This window comes from Coregonus lavaretus (assembly GCF_964263955.1).
Source record: "Coregonus lavaretus genome assembly, chromosome: 25".
NCBI lineage: Eukaryota > Metazoa > Chordata > Actinopteri > Salmoniformes > Salmonidae > Coregonus > Coregonus lavaretus.
Window position 1 is genome coordinate 30651622 of NC_140012.1, and position 21243 is coordinate 30672864.

Here is a 21243-nt window from a genome sequence, read left to right on the forward strand (position 1 = left end):
ATGTTTACTAGTCCTATAGAACAGGGCATGGGTTCTTTTTCAAAATGTACTACCGGGGTGGAGGAAATCCCATAAGCGGTTATAGTTTTATTGGTTAGTGGTAAGTCAAGTCCAGTTTCTTTACTAAAAGTGGATGTAGTAGCACCCGTATCTACCAACATAGGAATTTATTTTCCTTGTATTTTTACCATAATGTTTGGGCCAGATTGGTCTACCTTTACCTGTGGGCATTACTGTATCAAGGATGTTATTTCCCCTGAGGGACGTCCCTATTGTGGCTGGTTTTTCCTTTCCCACATTTCTAGTATTTTTGGGCATTCACTTCTTCAGTGGTTGGGATCGAGACAATAGAAGCAGCCTTCATCTCCATCCCTATCCCCCTAGCTGCCCCGTTGTTCCAACCCCTGCCACGCCCGCGCCCACGACCCCGTCCCCTGTCGCGACTGCGGCCTGCAGGTCGAAAAGCTCCTGTCATATAAAACTGTAGCTGAGCTGCCTGTAAGCGATGGTCAGTTTTGGTGGAATTATGTTTAATAGTTTCCATGCAATGCTGAGCTAGGATAGTAACTTCCAGGACGGGTTTTAGCCTGCCAACCTGGAGTAATTTGGTTGAGTATCTCAGAGACCTTCTTAGCTAACCTACACACATAATGCTGAGACCAGGGGGCCTGTTAACCCCCTCTGCATCAGACGCCATTCCAGAGTGCTTGAAAAAAAATGTATCTCATTCTGCTCGAGAAACCATGGGCATCTTCACAATCAAATCAAATCAAATTGTATTTGTCACATACACATGTTTAGCAGATGTTATTGCGGGTGTAACGAAATGCCATAACACAGGATGTAATTTTGGTCCAATCTACTCGAGTAGGGTAGCGGTGCAACACTACTGCTGTTAGGGCTTCTGTTTTCAGTGGATGATACAAAACCACTGGTGGTGGGGGTTGAGGCTGTGTAGCGGGAGTTGAGGGAGGGGCCGGTTTATCGGTACATTTAGAGGGTTTACCACCCATGATTTCTAATTGTTTTCTTAGTACCGTATTATTACTCCAAATCACTTACATTTGTATTGTTTTCTCAGTTTTTTTTATTGCAACCTAATCAAATCTCTAGTAACCCATTATTCACACATTTATCACTTCATCTCTCTTTATCCAACTTCGTCTATCAACCGACACAATTCTACCCGACCACTGGTATATCACTTCCTCACTATACTCAACCCATCCTAATACCAACCAAACAATTACAGTCAAATGTATGTAATTACTTTCATTCATCATTCTTACTTTTACCAACCTCATTAACCCTCTCATGTGTGCAAACTGATAGGCCTCCTGTAGCTCAGTTGGTAGAGCATGGCGCTTGCAACGCTAGGGTTGTGGGTTCGATTCCCACGGGGGGCCAGTATGAAAAATGTATGCACTCACTAACTGTAAGCCGCTCTGGATAAGAGTGTCTGCTAAATGACGTAAATATATATATTATAACTATAATCTAGTTGTAGGCTATCCTATTCCTACTTGCAGGATATCTTTAATACATATGAGCAGCTGCAAGGTAGATCACCCTCTGATCGCAGTCAGGGAAAGAGCTTGAAGAGTAAATTGTTACATGTCACTTATAAAGTGGGAGGTGATAATACAATCATATTGTTTACACAACAGTCCTTTAATACAAGCAACAGTTCCAGAACACAATGGCCTAGTGTTAGGGTGCAGTGATAACAGAAGTCTATGAAATGCATATCACAGTCCAACACAGAACAGTAACATAATCCTTGAGAAGTTACAACAGCTCACCCCAATTCTGCCAGAACAGCCTAGACAGTATGTACAGTTAATTATATGCCTAAATTATAGGCAAAGTGAATGTAGGCTAGTTTATGAAGAATTAATAAACAGTTATGTATGTTTGGTTGAAGTTGTGATTGTCGTGTTGGTGCTTATGAGATAATGGGTTTACACATGGCAGCAATGTAATTCATTATTACTGCTATCATCAATAATATGGCATAACATGCCATCACCGCGCGCACTCTTCTGCATACGGAGGCTCCTCCCCACTGCTCCGCCTCTTGTTTTTCTGTAGAGACATGCATGTCACGTGAGGGTAAATCCACCAATCTTCGTGTAGAAGAGCACAGCTCGAGCGAGCTCGCAAACTTCCCAGCAGGACCAGCCCGCTACTCAGGCAGCCTAGTGTGTATAGTAGGAGCGATGTCGGGGCCGTACGGATTGTTTTGAGGAAAGTTGATGGAACGTTTGGTTATCTTTCGGATCCTAGCGAATCATTTAAACGCAACAAAACTTCACATTGTTGTTTACAGGAGGATTCATACTGACAAGACATTAGCTGCATTTATACTCAAACTTTTTTTAAGTGTCAGTGCAGTCAATGGGCTGACGACCTAAGCTAACCTTAGCTAGCGTAACGAATGGGCTAGCTAGCTAAAGGTTTTGGAGAGCGATTAAACTAACGTTAGCTAAACTTGCCAGCTAAAAGTTAGATGAAAACGTAGTTCGGCTACCAACAACGATATAGCTAATACTGTTGTTGGCGTATGTTTCTGCTGTTTAACCCACGTTTGTTTCGACTGAATGTGCAGGTAACGTTACTCTTTTGGCACTTGAGAAACTTCATAGCCTGACTGAGATAATTCAGGAGCTAACGTTAGCACAGCTACTGCAGGTATGGACTTTTTGTAGCTACTAAGCTAGCTAGCTGTAATTGGGGCTTATTTTTCACTGTCCGTAGTGGGACTGGGTCAACTTCCATGTACACTCTGATAAGTAGCTAGCTACATAAATATAATTTGTTCCTTCAAACTAGCGTAACTTTATAGCTGGCTAGCTAGCTAATCTTAGCACTCTAACTAGGTACTAGCTAGTTTATTGGATAGTTACGTTTCAGAAGTTGGTCCACAAATAAACTTTTCCTGGAGAGGAAAGTAGCAAACGTGTCTTACCAGGACTTTGGAATACCATGTTGGGACCGTCTTGCCCATTTGTGATATCGTTCTGAACGATTCACATTCCGATGAGTTTAGAGGTCCTTTTGAAAGTTTGATTTTGCAACAGCTTTGCACTCTTCCGATGAGTTTAGAGGTCCTTTGAAAGTTTGATTTTGCAACAGCTTTGCACTCTATGGTGCGGCTACAGACACCGAGAAATGGATGTTTCCAAGGCCGGTTTCCCAAACGGTGAGGGGCGACCGAAAGACACTGGAGAGCATGCCTGGACAGATTCCCCCACCGCAAGAGCTTGGGCTCATTCTGCTCCCCTGTCGCGATCGCTGTGGACGGCTGTGTTTGACTATGGAAGTACTGGAGAAGATGAACTTAGTCTGCGGCGGGGGGACGTGGTTGAGGTCCTCTCAAAGGATGCTGCGATCTCGGGAGATGAAGGATGGTGGACGGGTAAAATTAACCACCGAGTCGGGATTTTCCCTGCAAATTATGTTACGTGTCAACCTGCAATTTACAGACTTCCCGACGGTAGCACGGTAGGGGTGCGGGAGCGTCCGAGTACTCCAGTGCAAATAGATTTTAGTGAACTCGTTTTAGAGGAAATAATCGGTGTCGGGGGATTCGGTAAAGTTTATCGAGGGGCATGGAAGGACCAAGAGGTCGCTGTAAAGGCAGCCCGACAGGATCCAGACGAAGACATTACTGCAACTTCGGACGGTGTTAAACAAGAGGCCAAGCTCTTCTCCATGCTACAACATCCCAATATAATAAAACTTGAAGGTGTCTGTCTTGAGGAGCCGAACCTGTGCTTGGTGATGGAATATGCTCGCGGAGGGACTCTTAACAGGGCTTTGACTGGTCGGAGGATACCCCCACACATTCTTGTCAACTGGGCTGTTCAAATCGCCAGGGGCATGCACTACCTACATGAGGAGGCTGTTGTGCCCATTATTCACCGCGACCTGAAATCCTGCAACAGTAAGCAACATATATTACCATCTGCTCAAAATAACCGTCAATCACTTTTCAGAACAGATGAAAATCTGAGCATGGCCACAGGAATGGTCCACAATCTCCTCTACCAACTAAAACATTAACCTAAAGCTCATGAATGCACTTTTACTATCACCATACAACTGACAAACAATATATATCCTAGCACCAAGTAATGTTTGGTTCTGCACATTTTCTTATTAGGAAAGATGCCATATCTAAGCCTAGAATGCTATTGTAGTGTAAACTCAGCTGCTCTACTTAAACTTCAGGTGACATTGCATGCATGTTGTAGATAGGCCTACCACTATCAACTGAGAGTTGAGGGTTGGTGTTTGAAGGAATTATTTGTTGAACCCAGAGCAAGGTCTTCTCCGCCATGACTTTCCCTGTTCAAACTATCACACAAACTCTCTGAAACCCTGTTATGCTAACCCCACATTAATGATATGCTAGAACAGGATTATGATGATCATATTCATTCACTTATAATCAATTGGTCACCTGGCCCCAGTGGCATGTTGAAAGAGAACTACTGTCATACTACTTCCTATATCTATACATTGTATAGACCTAGGTATTGTTGACATACAGTGAGCTCCAAAAGTATTGGGACAGCAAAACATGTTTTGTTGTTTTGCCTCTGTACTCCAGCACTTTAGATTTGAAATGAAGACTGTCAGCTTTATTTTGAGGGTATTTTCATCCATATTGGGTGAACTGTTTATAAATTATAGCACTTTTTGTACATAGTCCCTCCATTTTAGAGGACAAATTCACTTATGTGTATTAAAGTAGTCAAAAGTTTAGTATTTGGTCCCATATTCCTAGCAAGCAATGATTACATCAAGCTTGTGACTCTACAAACTTTTTGGTTGTTTCAGATTATTTTGTCCCCAATAGAAATGAATGGTCATTTTGTAGTCATTTTTATTGTAAATAAGAATATAATGTTTTTAAACACTACATTAATGTGGATGCTACCTTTATTACGGATAGTCCTGAATGAATCGTGAATAATGATGAGCGAGAAAGTTACAGATGCACAAATATCATACCCCCCCCAAAAAATGCTAACCTCCCCTGTTATTGTAATGATGAGACATTAGCGTGTCTTGGGGATATAATATATTATTATTCACGATTCATTCAGGACTATCCGTAATCATGGTAGCATCCACATTAATGTAGAAGTGTTCACCCGATATGGATGAAAACACCCTAAAATTAAAGCTGACAATCTGCACGTTAACCTCATAGTCATTGTATAATTTCAGTACAGAGCCAAAACAACAAAACATTTGTCACTGGCCCAATACTTTTGGAGCTCACTGTATCTGTACCATATTGTGTGACAGATAATTGAAAGGGAACTCTTGTGACAATACATGAAGTTAAAGGTGCAATATGCAGAAATCACTCCGCCATTTCATGGTTGCTAAAATTCCTATAGTTCGCCTAATTTCAGTTTGTGACAAAGCAAGTGTAGAGAATCATTGTACCTTCTAAACTGCTGTGCAATATCTTTTCAATAACATAAACTATTGTATTTTCAGCTGTGAAGCTGGTGTACAAAACCGAAAGTAAAAGACGCAAATACGAAACTTAACCTCTACGGGATCAGTGTCCCGTATACGGGACGGTTGAGCTAACATGCGCTAATGTGATTAGCATGACTGTTGTAAGTAACAGCAAATTTTCCAGGACATAGACATGTCTTATATGGGCAGAAAGCTTACATTCTTGTTAATCTAACGGCACTGTCCAATTTACAGTAGATATTACAGTGAATAAATACCTTGCTATTATTTGAGGAGAGTGCACAACAACAACAAAAACGTATCACGATAACTGGTTTGATACATTCACCTCTGAAGGTAAATAATGTACTTATATTCAGTAAGCTTACTCTGATTTGTCATACTAAGGGTCCCAGAGATAAAATGTAGCATAGTTTTGGTTGATCAAATCCATTTTTGTATTCAAATGTAGGAACTGGGTTCTACAGTTTGAACCCCTACTGTCTCTGGCTCCACACCCACCCCGCCCGGCCATCTAGATGTGTGAAAGTTAGTGTATAAGCTAATGATCCATCATGTATGACATTCCTGGAGTGTGTAAACTTACATTTTGTATTACCATATCATTTTTTGTATGTTCTCTATAGTTATGTACTTGAAAATTTATCAATTGACCAATTTGGCACATTTGGGCGGACTTGATACAAAATAGTCCAGTATTGCAATGCTTCACTGGATCAATCTGAAACTTTGCACACACACTGCTGCCATCTAGTGGGCAAAATCTAAATTGCGCCTAAACTGCAATATTATATTGTGGCCTTTCTCTTACATTTCAAAGATGATAAAAAAAATACATAAAAAGAAAACAAATTATTTTTTGTTTGTATTATCTTTTATCAGATCTAATGTGTTATATTCTCCTACATTCATTTCACATTTCCACAAATTTCAAAGTGTTTCCTTTCAAATGGTATCAAGAATATGCATATAATCTATAAATCACTGCTAGGCAAATCCCCGCCTTATTTTAGCTCATTGGTCACCATAGCAGCACCCACCCGTAGTCTGCGCTCCAGCAGGTATATCTCACTGGTCATTCCCAAAGCCAACACCTCCTTTGGCCACCATTCCTTCCAGTTCTCTGCTGCCAATGACTGGAACGAATTGCAAAAATCTCTGAAGCTGGAGACCCTTATCTCCCTCACTAACTTTAAGCATCAGTTGTCAGAGCACCTTACCGATCACTGCACCTGTACACAGCCCATCTGAAATTAGCCCACCCAACTACCTCATCCCTATATTGTTATTTATTTTGCTCTTTTGCACCCCAGTATCTCTATTTGCACATAATCTCTTGCACATCTACCATTCCAGTGTTAATACTAATTGTAATTATTTTGCACTATAGCCTATTTATTGCCTTACCTCCATAACTTGCTACATTTGCACACACTGTATATATATTTTCTGTTGTATTTTTTGACTTTATGTTTTTTTACCCCATATGTAACTCTGTGTTGTTGTTTTTATCGCACTGCTTTGCTTTATCTTGGCCAGGTCGCAGTTGTAAATGAGAACTTGTTCTCAACTGGCTTACCTGGTTAAATAAAGGTGAAATAAAAAAATAAAATAAAAAATATCCTTGCTTCAGGTCCTGAGCTACATGCAGTTAGATTTGGGTATGTCATTTTAGGCAAAAATTGAAAAAAAGGGTCCGATCCTTAAGAGGTTAAACACGGGAAGCATAGAAATAGTGCACATAGAACAGATCTACCACTTCTTAGACTTGCTTTCAATGCGAATGACAGATCTATAACTATGCTAATTTGGTCGGGTCACCCAAAAAGTGACATATTACAGATTTAATTTAAGTTGGCCAAAGCAGTAATGTTTTACATTCTGACCCAAATACGTCTGTATGCCTTTGGGAAGTGCAGAATCATTGCTGCTATGAAATGGCACCATCTCCATATTCCATTCATTTCCACAGTCCACAGGCAACTTTCCCTCTCCCAACTCCTTTCCGGTCACCCCTATGGACTCCAGAGGCCTGTACAAGCAGCTGAGAGCTGTCCTCCATCTGCTTGTCGGTCTGTTAGGCATGTGACTGATCCTCAGAAACCCAGATCCTCTTCAGGGCATGTGAGAACCATGCAGGGCCCTAAAGAAGGATCTTTGTATGCAGGGGGGGACCCTCGAGAGGATGTGAAGTAAGGTCTACGTTTGCTCAGCTGGGGTCCCTAACCCCATCCCCCCTGAAATGTTGTCTCAAATAAAGCCCCTGATTTATAAACACTCAACTTCAAACCATGTCATCAGTGTATGTGCTCCTAAATCACATGAGTGCTGTTACCATGTTGGAGCTCACAACTGTAATAACAATATGGTCATATTCCTAAACCTCTCATATTATGCTTATATGGCCCATGTGGAAATCAAACCCACAATCCCAGTGTTGCAAGAACCAACCCACACTGAGCCACTAGAAAACATAAAGATTCTAGAACTGACCCTTGCTACAGTTAGGTCTTAGGCCTGTTTTTCAGTTGGTGAGAAGATTTAGACTCAAACCTTGGTGCTTTTGAGGCCTCTGAGTCCTCCCTCCTAAATAATGCATGAAAATGTTTAAGTTGACTGACTGTGGCCATGTACGTCAGTGTGAGACATCACCGCTGTGTTCTGTGAAACATGATTCTGTCACAGTCTGATCTGTGGTATACCGATAGTGGCTTGTCTAATCAGGCTCTGATTTCTCGGAAGGTGAACCTTGTTCGGCAATCCATTTTGCTGTATTTTTTGTTTTCGCCAGGGAATCATACACGTGTCTACATTGTACTGTCAGATGTGCGGGTGTGGGCAAACCGAACCTCTTTTATTGAACAGCTATTCGGGTAGCACATGCTAAATGGACAATAGACACTTGCTCACACCCCACCCCCAAGCAGCACTGCACTGCTAACACAAGTTAGTGTGTTTATCTTTCCACATTATTGTGACAGACAACACTGGTAGCTTGCTGAATTTAATTGGGGAAAATGTGTTTGTTTTAGGGGGCTCACTGAATTCACCCACCGACACCCCCACCGGGAACTATACACTTTCTGTTGTTTAAACCAGTTACTTATGACACCAGCCACAAATAAGGGAGCCCAGAGGGTAATTCATCTGTGGGATATTGGTGTGAAGGTTTGTCTTGAGCATGCATTGTAAGATGAGGGAAAATGCAGTGCACAAACTTTCACAACCTAACTACCTTTAGAACTGATCAACCCACAATTTACTTAGTGTAGTACTACACACTGATTTGATCAATTATTATCTTAAGGGAATATCAAAAAGTCAGTGAAATTGTTTTTCTTTGTGTCCCTTAATCTTTTAATACCTCTCGGTCGAAGGAGGAATGCCGCTAATGAGGGGCAAAAGCTTAACATAAGTTTGCACAATGGAGTGGTCAAGCACTAGTTGCTAGGTGACAGCAGCCACAAGAATGCCCAGACTCCAGGGTCTGAAAGGCTTATTTTCATTATATTTAATCTCCACAACAGCTGCAACTCTGTTGTTTTCCCCCCCGTTTTTTTTCCCCAAGAGGTTATTCCTTCTTGCTGGTTGGAGCTGGAGAGCAGAGAGGTACTGTAGATGGAAGCAATGTTCATTGGCAGGCAGTGCAGAGCACACTGAAACTTGGCCTCTTGCCAGCCCTCATAACACACTTTAATTTTGTAGTTTCGGGTACAGAGATGCAAAGGTTAAAGAATGTCAAGAATCTCGCTCCAGAATGGAGGTAACAATAGTGCCCTGTCGGAGTGCACACAGTGTTATCTTGTGTATCCATGTCATGGCTATTGTTGTGTCTAGCGCTCCGGTTTACACCCCAACCTATAAAATGGTTACCATAAATATATAGGCCCTTACAGAGGAGGGCTTAAGTAAGCTAAGCATGGCTATAGATTGCAAGGCAACTTTTTTTGTCTCTTCCCTGCAGTTAACCACAATAATGAGTAGTTCGCTTACTGTAGGTTTTTTCTGAAAGGAAAACTGGAAATGCTTTGAGTATTTTTTTATTATGGCCACTAAGGAACTGCCTATCATCCGGCATGTTGACAGCTGGAGAAAACCTGACTGACTCAACCCAGTGTTCTGTCTACAAATGATCACCTTGAGCTGGTACCTTTAAGGCTAACTCTTTGTGTATATAGTGTGGTAGAAACACAAGACTAAGCAAAGGGAAATGTCCTGAAAAATAACAGGAGGCAAGACATTTTCATCAGCGCCACCCAGGCCTATGGCCTAATAGACAAACTATAGGCCTAGTCTCTATTAGAAAGACTCTTAACAAAGTGATTTTTAAAGATAGTCTAGTCCTTTAGGCTGTGGTTTACTCCCCTCCCTGCTACTGAATCATGTTAATTACTATGGCAGAGCTCAGGTTCCCACATCTACATCTGAGGTAACTCCTTTAAAGGCCTGAAATGTGCCAGGGGCGTTTCACTGACGTACAGCCTAGGTTAACCCTACTAGTATTCAGAGGTTTGGACCAGCATTCAGTGTGGGGTTAGCATTAGTATATCATGTAATTTTTTTACATTTACATTTTAGTCATTTAGCAGACGCTCTTATCCAGAGCGACTTACAGTTTTTTTTAGTGAGTGCATACATTTTTCATACTGTAATCAGGGAGTCTGTTATCAATAAATATACCACTAATCTGTATCCTGTTCTGAAAAAATATAGAGTATTATGTTGGGTAACTAGCCTAAACAGAATTTATAGAATCATGGAAAACGAGATGAAACTGCTGTATTTTAAAGGCTCTCATTAAGCCAGAAAAACCTGTTTGAAATGGAATGCCAATTGTCACATTCTCTTTAGGAATAGGCTTAGTTTCTTCCTAAAAGCCTACTTGAATATTGTGCCACTCTAAGGATCATATTTGTTTAAATCTAAGTGAAGGTAGACACTATGTCTGTTACAGTATAATGTTTATCTTCTACAAATAACAGACACAAATAAGGTCAAAAATAATCTTCTTACACTACCATAGCTCTCCATCATATTGTTGCTGTCCTGCTCCACAGTGGTTTTGTTACATTACCCTCCTCCAGATGTAGCCTATGTTGTCACCCTCCCATTTGGCAAGTCAGGGACTGTGAGCTGGCAGTAGAGTCAAGGTCTCTTCTGGCCGCCCTTATCTACTGTAGGCTCTATTCTGGAGTAGATGATTATTAACACTCTGGGCATGGGAAAGTTAAAAGGGCTCCCCTGTAAAATGAAATATGTGTTTAGTCTTTAGATAATGGCTTTTTGTTAGCTTGGCCAAGTTGGCTATGGTGTTGATATGGAGGAGTCAAGGACAGAATGAGCTGATATCTGACTTTCAGGCAACCACCCCCAGTCTTGGAGTCTGTTACACATTCTCTTTAATCGACAGGTGTCCAAACCTGGAGTGAATGCCAATGTTAATAGGTTCTTAATAAGTAAAGGGCGGCACAGCTACCAAAGTAAACAATGGCCTGCGTTCTTTAGCTAGGCCTATAGTTTGGGTACAGTGTGTAATATCCATATTGTGTATATGTCCATGAGGAAGAGTGTCTTCTAAATTAAAGGAGGAGTAATCAGGTTTCACTGCATATTTATATTGTTATTCTTTGAATCGCACAAAGTGCTTCATATTCACATCGTCTTTAAATAAAGCAAAAACTGCAATCCTCGGAGAACACTTCATACTGTTTCTTGCCTATTCATTCAATTAAAGGGTGGTATGTTTGGTGTTACTTTACAGACAGCTTCTGTAAGTATCAGTATAAAGAATGTTTAAGACCTGGGGACAGATCTATTATAATGCTGTCATCTTCCCCATTGATCATAATGAAAAAGCTGCTTTTTTTATTTATGTTTATACACCTAAAAGATATCCAATTGTGTGTCACCAAATACCTAACCAACCCTCTCCTCTGTCCTCTCCTTTTTGCCTAGTTTTATTACTTGAAAAAATAGAGAACGATGACATTGGAAGGAAGACTTTGAAAATCACAGACTTTGGCCTGGCCAGAGAGTGGCACAACACCACCGAGATGAGTGCTGCTGGCACGTACTCATGGATGGCCCCTGAAGTCATCAAGTCCTCCCTCTTCTCCAAAGGCAGCGATGTCTGGAGGTAAAACGAACAGCACGCTCCTTCTTCTCCCTGTTCCAAACAAAGGCCCCAAGTCAGACTGGAATCAATAGGGTTTTTAGGAAATTATGATCTGGAAAGGTGGCACCTTGATACTCCTTTTATTTCCAGACATTTAGAAACATTTGTCCCGACCTATTTCTGAAAAGTGCTCTCATTGTTATTTTGTTTAAACCAAAACTGTTCTGTCAGATAACCACTTTATGTACATTCTGTACTACTACGATGTGCATTATAGCCTACAGTATCCCTGAACACCCTCCACTGGTAACTACAATCTGCTGCACCGGGAGCTAACATTCATTTCATGAAAGATGAAGACTGTAGGCTTAGTGCTTAATTTAAACAGGATCATTTTTGTTAGCACTGTACTGGTAAACAACATTTTACTGCCATTATTTAGTATTCAACAAGTCCATTATTCAAGACCAAGTTCCTCTAAACAGTAGACCTAAGCACTACAAGAAAGGTTTAGGCAATGTGAATTTGAGTGTTATAATAGTGTTATAATAACATGGGTGTTATTAGGACATTGTACTCACTGTATCTGTGTTCTCTCTACTAGTTATGGGGTCCTGTTATGGGAGTTGCTGACAGGAGAGGTGCCTTACCGTGGGATTGATGGGCTGGCTGTGGCCTATGGTGTGGCTGTCAACAAGTTAACCCTCCCTATTCCATCCACCTGCCCAGAACCCTTCGCCAAGCTCATGGAAGGTGCTGTCACCAAGTCCGACCATCCATCTGCTGTTACCGTTCCTCAACCCATGTTGCCTGAAGTACATTCATAGGATAATAAATTCATTCCAGGACATTTGTGTGTGTATTTGGTCGCTGGTTCAAATACCCAAGCCGACAAGGTGAAAAGTCTGCAGATGTGCCCTTGAGCAAGGCAGTTAACCCTCATTTGCTCCAGGGGTGCAGTACTACTATGGCTGACCCTGTAAAACAACACATTTCACTGCACCTATACAGTGTATGTGACAGTAAAACATCTATACTTTTTTTTTTTTTTTTTTTTACCATCACACAACTAGATATTGGTGTTGATTTAGTTCCAGAACATTGATCTCAATCTTGGTTCCACCTTGTTGTTTATCTCAGAGTGCTGGGAGCAGGACCCCCACATCCGGCCGTCGTTTGCCTCCATCCTGGAGCAGCTGACAGCCATAGAGGAGGCGGTGATGGCCACTATGCCCCAGGACTCCTTCCACTCCATGCAGGAGGACTGGAGGGTGGAGATCCAGGAGATGTTTGACGAGCTCAGGACAAAAGAAAAGGTACAGGTGTAGGATCTTAATTTGATCACTCGTTTGTTGCTGAGAATTTTCCTGCACCGCAGGAAATGCATAAGAGCTTCATGATTTACATAAATTAACTGAAAACCCACACTAACACATTATTATATTAACAGTATTGTACTTTGCATGTAGCAACATTATGGATTAAACATTCAAATCCTGTTGCTACATGAGTATTTTGCTGTGACTATATATGTCAAATTAAGACCCTACATCTGTAATAACAGCAAGTGTCACATCCCTCCCCGTATGCCTTCGTTCATTTGATCAGTGTAGGGGGATGTATTCCCTAACATAGTGCCTATCACCATTCGCATCCTCTGGTCCTCTGTAGCTCAGCTGGTAGAGCACGGCGCTTGTAACGCCAAGGTAGTGGGTTCGATCCCCGGGACCACCCATACACAAAAATGTATGCACGCACGACTGTAAGTCGCTTTGGATAAAAGCGTCTGCTAAACGGCATATTATTATTATTATTATTATTATTATGTCAGCACTCAGGACACAGTGAGAGACGTTGTGCAATGTGCGTTTGTCCTGATTTATAACTTAGACTCATTCTTTGTCGTTTTATGAAGTAGATAAGTTGTATAGCTAGGTAAACCTCCAGTATAAACTGAGAAGGATAACGTTAGAAGCCCTTGGAAGGCAGCGGTGCAATAAACCTGTAGTTAAGGGAATGCTTTGATTTTTATTGGTTACTTTCTGCAGGCGAGCTAATTGTGTCTTTAACAAAACAAGCTATTCGCGTTGATGGTTATAAGTATTTCCAATTGTTAATACGATAAGCTGCTTCCCTTCTTAGTCCCTCCTCTTATATCAAATGGGAATTGTAATTGCTGTATCGAGAATGCGCTTTCATGTAAATTCAGCTGAATCGTTAAGCAGCAAACTTGGCAAATTGCGCAATATGCAAAACCTCTCCCAGGGATTGTCTAGCATGTCAATTCTTCATGTTATTTCCCCATACGACACCAGTTAATTTCATTACCTCTAAAAAGTAACAGAAGCACATACATTGTTCCTCCTGATTGTGAGTTTCTACATTCCATTGTTAAAGGTTGCCTATGATCTAAAACGCTTATCCATCTATATTTCTGAGGGACCAGAAGTCTAAACCTAGGTCTGAGGTTCAGTTTGCTTCATTTTTTTGGCATACTCCTTTCTTCTAAAACGTCAAAGTGATGTTTTGAGTCCAAGTATATAGGGCTATTGTTTTTCAGTTCTTTTTAACAATCAAATTATAATATTTTTTCTACCTCACAAGTTGCAACATTGTTGTTACACAACATTAATCACATTTTCGCTTCAGTGGGTTTGTAAAGCTGCTTTGCAGAAGTAATTCATGAAGGATTATTCAGTTGTTATAGGAAACAAAATCAAGAACATGAAATCCAAATGCTGCCCTGCACAGTAGATCAACTGATTTTGTTAACCCTACTCATTTGCAACCTAGTTGACAATCGATGGCAACCTCTTAGCCAGGCAGTCCAAGGCCTCTCTACTACTCTGTAGATGTGCCTCATCAACTAAGGGGCCCCCTTTAGCTTGTGATCTTTGGCTTAGTCATCCCCTCCCCACACCACAAGGTTTCTGCAAAGCTCCATGAATCTAGTTGGGATTTACAACCTGTGAGTGCTGGCCAGCCTCTCTTAAAAGAGCTCTCCTTCATTCAGGGCTCTGCTCCAGGGTACTGATCACTGCTGTGCTGGGTGGTGTTTGGAGAGAGCTTTGAGTTATTTGCAAATGTAAATCTGTAAACAAGGAAGGTATTTGTGAGTTATTTTTAGCAAAAATGATAGACAGAAGGGATAAGGAAATAATGCACTGCCTAGCACCGGTCTCTGTGGATCATTATGCCAGTGTTTCCCCTACTATTGTATAGCAGAGGCGGGCACCCCTGCCTATCGCTGTCCCCCCCCCCCCCCCCCCTCTTTGGCTTCGATTGGTCTGAATTTATTATTTTGTTACTTTGGGCGAGTGTGCACCCCACCGGATGCAAAATGTGGGGGGAAAAACTATATTATGCAGAGTTGTCTGTCGTCTGACCCTCCTACATGTGTTCCTTCCTTCCTGTAGGAGCTGCGTTCCCGGGAGGAGGAGCTGACGCGTGCGGCGCTGCAGCAGAAGTCCCACGAGGAGCTGCTGAAGAGGAGAGAGCAGCAGCTGGCAGAGCGGGAGATCAACGTGCTGGAGAGGGAACTCAACATCCTCATCTTCCAGCTCAACAAGGACAAGCCCAACGTCAAGAAGAGGAAGGGCAAGTTCAAACGTAGCCGCCTCAAACTCAAGGACGGCAACCGCATCAGCCTGCCGTCAGGTGGGTGTTTCTGACTGTCTTTCTGTCTAGTCGTGATAGTCTATCTTTAAGTCAATGTTATCTTTGAGTTGAGAAAAAAAGTTCCTCAACACATTTTCAAAAAAGTTACACTTAAAATCATTGCTTGAAATCCCGCCTCCTTCACCCAAATAACCTCAAAATAACCAGTGACGGAAGACCGAAGCACCGGAACCCAGTCTTTTGACAGTTGGTAGTCTGTCCACTAGAGATTACACAAATGGTAAAAGCTAAACAAGTGACCAACCAACCTGGCCTGTGTCTCTGTTTTCTAGATTTCCAGCACAAGATCACAGTGCAGGCGTCACCCTCCATGGACAAGAGGAGGAGTCTGAACAGCTCCAGCCCCCCCAGCAGCCCCACACTCATACCCCGCCTCCGGGCCATCCAGTGTAAGTGCACCTCAGACAATCAATCCACATACTGCATTAAAACAGGAACACGACAGACCTGGGTCAAATGCAAAACAAAACAGTATAACAGTATCAAATAAAGTATTTTTATGTGTGCTTCATTTTGGCATAGCTGTTATGACTGGGTAAGCTTCCCTCTCCAAACTCTGATGTGGTTCTGCGTGAATGTTTTCTCCCTCTAGTGTGTGCCCGCATTGACAGTATCCAAAGGGACAGTATGTATGTGTATCACCAGCATGTGGATATCACCAGCGAGTGCCAGCCCTCTACTGGGTCTAGGAAGAAAGGCAAGCAACTGTGTGGCATTGTTGGGATGTGGCCACTGTCTGCTGTGTGTGCATCGGCTAACGTGTTTCTCAACGACTAGGGTTCTAACAACGGACTACCAGCTGCTGCCTGTGTGCTTCTGGCTACTAAGACAACTTGGACTATCATCATCGCTGATTTCAGAAAATGTACATGGGTTTATCCTCTGAAAAGCCCTGGGTGTTTCAGGGTTTTTACTACTACTAATAATAATATGGGTTTGCTTTGAAATGAAGAACACGTTGGGATGCATTAGAGGTTGTTTGTAACCTGTAATGTTTATCACTAACTGATCACAGAAGGCGTTTTTTATTTGCAACCCAACCTGTTCTTGAAATATTGACATCAATATACTGGGTCTCTTTGATTTCCTAACCAGTGTTCAGCTGCAGGGATTATATTCATATTTCTTATTGCGGTGGATGGTGGAGGTTGTTTTCTCAAATAATCCAGTCCTCTAATTGCTTAGCCACTCAAGTGTTTGAAGACATATATCTGCTGTTGGCCTGGACTCTCACAGAGATTTGTCACTGGGGCATTGGTGTACTCTGCCAGTTGTTGACTGATGTTCTCTCCTTCATCACAGTGACTCTGGACGAGAGCAACAGAACATGGGGACGAAGCACCATCTACAAGCCGGAGGAGTTTGATGATGTCAAGAAGGGGATTAAGAAGAAGGGGCGAACGTGGGGACCGAGCTCCGTTCAGACCAAGGAGCGGGGAAACTGTGCTGAAAGGTACAGGACTTGTGTTTCTTTCCATCTCCATTCAGTATTTATTTTGTCATCTTCATGGTGTCTGTGTGGGTTGTTTGATGAAACCGACTTGTCCTGGCAGAGTGAGGCCACTGTCTGATGGAAACAACCCCTGGTCCACCAGTCTGGTGAAGTCCCAGAAGTCAGTTCCGTTGGCTGCGTTGTTTGCAGAGCAGCAAGGTGAGGGAAATGTGTCTTCTAATATAATCAGATACAACACAACAAGACCATTTCTTAGTTCCTGTCAAAAGCTTATCAATGACTATTTGTCTCTGTCCTCGTCCTTCATGTTCAGGGACCAATAAAGATGAGATGTGCTCACCAGATGGCTCGGACAACACCAAACCAAAGCAACTGAAGTTCCCCAATCAGGTGTACATCGATCTACCTCTGTGGAAGGATGAGCAGCAGCAGGGGGGTGAGGGGACGGCAGGAGGCTTCCCAGGGGAAAGCCTGGAGGACCCCAGCACCACCTCAGCCAGCTCCACCAGCACCACCCCCCAGCACACCCCCACCAACAGCCTGAAGAGGGCCTCAGCTCGCCGCCGGACAGATACTGTGCTCTACGTCTGTGCCTCGATGCTGGCCTCGGTGGGGCTGGGCTTCGACCTGTGTGACACGCTCAAGGCCCCACCGGGAGACGACCCTGAGCCCCAGCCCAGCGTGGAGAAAAAGAAGAAAGAGGGGCTGTTCCAGCGCGCCACACGCTTCCGCCGCAGCACCAGCCCCCCTGGTGTACGTTCCTCCCGCAAGGAGGAGGCAGCCTTACCCTTGTCGGCAGCCTCCCAAGGCCCTGTCAACCTCATCTCCATGTCCTCCATCTCAGAGTGCAACTCCACCAAGTGCCTCCTGCAGTCGGACGTGGAGGGGCCTGAGCCCAGCCCTGTGAAGGAGGTAGACCCCAGAGCACAGCCCAACAGCGGCTCCCAGCCACAGGGTCCACAGGGGCCGGGCAGCAGGACTCCAGCTGAGGTCGAGGCCCTCCCCCAGCCTGCAGCCCCAGAGCAGACTCCGCCTCAGAGCATGGGCTCTCGCCTCCGGAGGAAGAAGTCGTCCGTCGTTCAGGACAGTGAGTGAAAGTGACAGTCAGGACTGTATAATGTAGTAGTGTTGTTTAATGCTGTGAGGTGACACCACTGTACAACTGCACCCTGAACGGGTGCAATGAAACTGACTGCTTATTTATTTCCACAGCTAATGGTACATCTGGCTTTCACACGACCTCATCGGGACAGTCTTCCACCACGACCTCTCAGAAGAAGAAGTCTGACAGGGAGGAGACACCTGAGACAGCAGCCAGTGGGGAGACTGTCGCCTCCAGGCCCCGGCCTCTGTCCCTCCGGGGCAAACCCCACTCCTGGGGTCTCCTGAGTGGCCGCAACAAGAGCTACTCCCTGGGCCACTACTCTGGAGAGAAGAGCGCCAGGAGCCTCAACATCGTCCTCTCCTCCGCCGAGGTCAAGATGGACTGCTCTCTGCTGGACATGGACACGGAGGGGCAGAAACGTGACTGCACCGTGCCCCTCTGCCGAATTCAGAGCGGCCCCATTCGCCCCTCCGTCTTCGAACTAGAGAAAAAGTTCTTGTCATAGCAGAAATAAGCTGCTTTATTACCAGGGTACCAGAGCACAATTTTTAACTAATGTTTCAGTTGGATCAACAACTCTTATTTGACATTCCAGGGCATTCCACTGCCCTCGTTGTTTTTACCTGAATGTGGGCCACTGCTGCTTGACGATACCTGTGCTTTTTTATTTATATCTGTAATATTTTGATAGGTAATTTAATATTGGGGGGGAAAAACATGTTTCAATAGCATCAGGTTGATTGAACAACGAAGGAACATATTCCATTTTCTGTTGCAAAAATGTCACAATTTTTCTGCACACACACTGGTTTGGATCTTGGCATCTCAAGTTAGAAAATTATGCGTACTTTCAAATGTCAAACAATGTTAATTTGCTTTTGTTTGTAAAAATATTTTTCTCCATTTTGATTTAATGCTGGTAATTATTTTGTATTGATTTTGTTTATCGTTGTTATTTTATAGATACCACAGTGTTTATTTTAGGACAAGTTCTGTCCAATGTTAGAGGTAATATTGAATGTCTTCTGTCTGGAAGTCAACATGTGGCTCAACTGACATATGTAGAGTAACAGTGCATCCAACAACACTGGAGATCCTAATCTCAACACTGAAACACTAAGCCAGGCAGTAACAGTGCAACCAACAACACTGGAGATCCTAATCTCAACACTGAAACACTAAGCCAGGCAGTAACAGTGCAACCAACAACACTGGAGATCCTAATCTCAACACTGAAACACTAAGCCAGGCAGTAACAGTGCAACCAACAACACTGGAGATCCTAATCTCAACACTGAAACACTAAGCCAGGCAGTAACAGTGCAACCAACAACACTGGAGATCCTAATCTCAACACTGAAACACTAAGCCAGGCAGTAACAGTGCAACCAACAACACTGGAGATCCTAATCTCAACACTGAAACACTAAGCCAGGCCTGGTCAGCCTCTACTTTACCACTATACGACTAGACAAGAGTTACAAACCACTGAACCCGTACCACTACTGTACATAAAGACTATTCAGCATTATGAGCTGCTATGGTTTATGTGGAATATGACCATTTGGCTCAAAACCAATTCACATGGGGGGCTTAGTCTACCTAGCTTCCTGTGCAAACACTATTTTGAAGAACAAAGAGATGGGAATTGGATGGGGAAAAGTATGAAGGTGTTTATTTGGCTTATCATAAATGTATATTTTGTCTGAATGGTTATGATTACAGTATTGATTATTTCACACCTTTGTTCATAAAGATAAAATGCCTAAAGATGGAATGACATTTTGAAAAAACATATTCCAATACTTGTTTGAGAAACAGTTAGATGTAGTATTCCTTAGCTTTTTGTTAATATGAAAATGATTGCTGACAGGAACTGCCTTCTTGTTGATGCCACTAGACTACACAAGTTATCGTCTAAATATTCAGTTCCCATTTAAGTCCCATGCAAGTCATTAGTACCGAGCAACATGTAAATATCCAATGTACAGTATTTTTGTTCGTCCCGTTATACTGTTTACAAAGAATACTGAATGTTAAATAATCTCTCCTTTTGTAGTACTGTTTAAATCTTGAGCACTTCTCTTGATTTTAAATCAACATTCCTAATGGTACATCCCAGTCAGCTGTTGAAGTCAATACAACTGGAAGAACATTTATTTTTATTTTTTTAACACTGCCTTTGAGATCACATCACTGTCATAGCTAGAGCGTTTATGGGGTCCTTGCTATATCCTGACATGTTATGCCTGCCATTAATACAACAAATTTGATAAGGCTTTTGCTTTTTCATACTTTTTATTAGCGTTGTGTTAGCTGTGTGTGGGAGAAGAACAGTACAAGAGATTGAGACTACGACAACAGACATTTACAGATCTTTAGTTATTTAATTTTTGAAAACCTGTTATCACTTTTTGTTCACACCACAGAATCCCAGCGTTGTTTTATCTTCATGAATCCCCATGTTAACAATCACAGGCTTTAAGTGTAATATATCAGTTGACCTCTTTTATACTTGCAAGCATGGCTGTCTGATTAGCATGATAGGTCTTTAAACCAGTGTGAATCTTCAGAAACCCTCCACCTTCTTTCTGGAAATGTAAATCAACTCAAGACGACCATACTAAACAAATCTGAATTCATACCTTCAGAAAGTATTCACACCCCTTGACCTTTTCCAAATGTTGTGTTTAGTCTGAATTTAAAATGGGTTCAATTGAGATTGTGTGTCACTGGCCTACACACAATACCCCATAATGTTTTTAGAAATGTTTACAAATTAATTAAAAATGAAATGTCTTGAGTCAACAAGTATTCAACCCCTTTGTTATGGCAAGCCTAAATAAGTTCAGGAGTAAGTTGCATGGACTCACTGTGTGCAATAGTGTTTAACAAGATTTTTGAATGACTACCTCATCTCTGTACCCCACACATACAATTATGTGTAAGGTCCCTCAGTCGAGCAGTGAATTTCAAACAGATTCAACCACAAAGACGAGAGGTTTTCCAATGCCTCGCAAAGAAGGGCACATATTGGTAAAAAATAGCAGACATTTAATATCCGTTTGAGCATAGCGAAGTTATTAATTACACTTTGGATGGTGTATCAATACACCCAGTCGCTATAAAGATACAGGCGTCCTTCCTAACTCAAGTTGCCGGAGAGGAAGGAAACCGCTCAGGGATTTCACCGTGATAGGAGAAAACTGAGGATGGATCAACAACATTGTAGTTACTCCACAATAATAACCTAATTGACAGAGTGAAAAGAAAGCCTGTACAGAATAAAAAATATTCCAAAAAATGCATCCTGTTTGCAATAAGACACTAAAGTAAAACTGCAAAAAATGTGGCAAAGAAATTAAACATTGTGCTGAAAACAAAGTGTTA

The 21243-nt window shown here is 42.4% G+C and overlaps 1 protein-coding gene across 1 annotated transcript; it reads left to right on the top strand.

Moving 5' to 3' along the window:
* Positions 1–2192: 2192 nt before the first annotated feature.
* On the top strand, positions 2193–20863 carry map3k21 (mitogen-activated protein kinase kinase kinase 21). The gene is made up of 10 exons (XM_084141978.1): positions 2193–3946; positions 11458–11638; positions 12222–12370; positions 12758–12933; positions 15034–15274; positions 15568–15684; positions 16598–16748; positions 16849–16946; positions 17062–17835; positions 17961–20863. Exons 1-10 carry the CDS (start codon positions 3172–3174, stop codon positions 18356–18358), a joined length of 3060 nt encoding a protein of 1019 aa, XP_083998104.1. The 5' UTR covers positions 2193–3171; the 3' UTR covers positions 18359–20863.
* Positions 20864–21243: the final 380 nt, after the last annotated feature.

What these genes read in the sequence shown, in the direction of transcription:
- map3k21 (XM_084141978.1), top strand. Translation starts at nt 3,172, where the DNA reads ATGGATGTTTCCAAGGCCGGTTTCCCAAACGGTGAGGGGCGACCGAAA. An exon ending in CTTCGCCAAGCTCATGGAAG is followed by an intron (nt 12,371 to 12,757) that starts GTGCTGTCACCA and finishes TGTTTATCTCAG; the next exon opens with AGTGCTGGGAGCAGGACCCC. An exon ending in AGCTCAGGACAAAAGAAAAG is followed by an intron (nt 12,934 to 15,033) that starts GTACAGGTGTAG and finishes TCCTTCCTGTAG; the next exon opens with GAGCTGCGTTCCCGGGAGGA.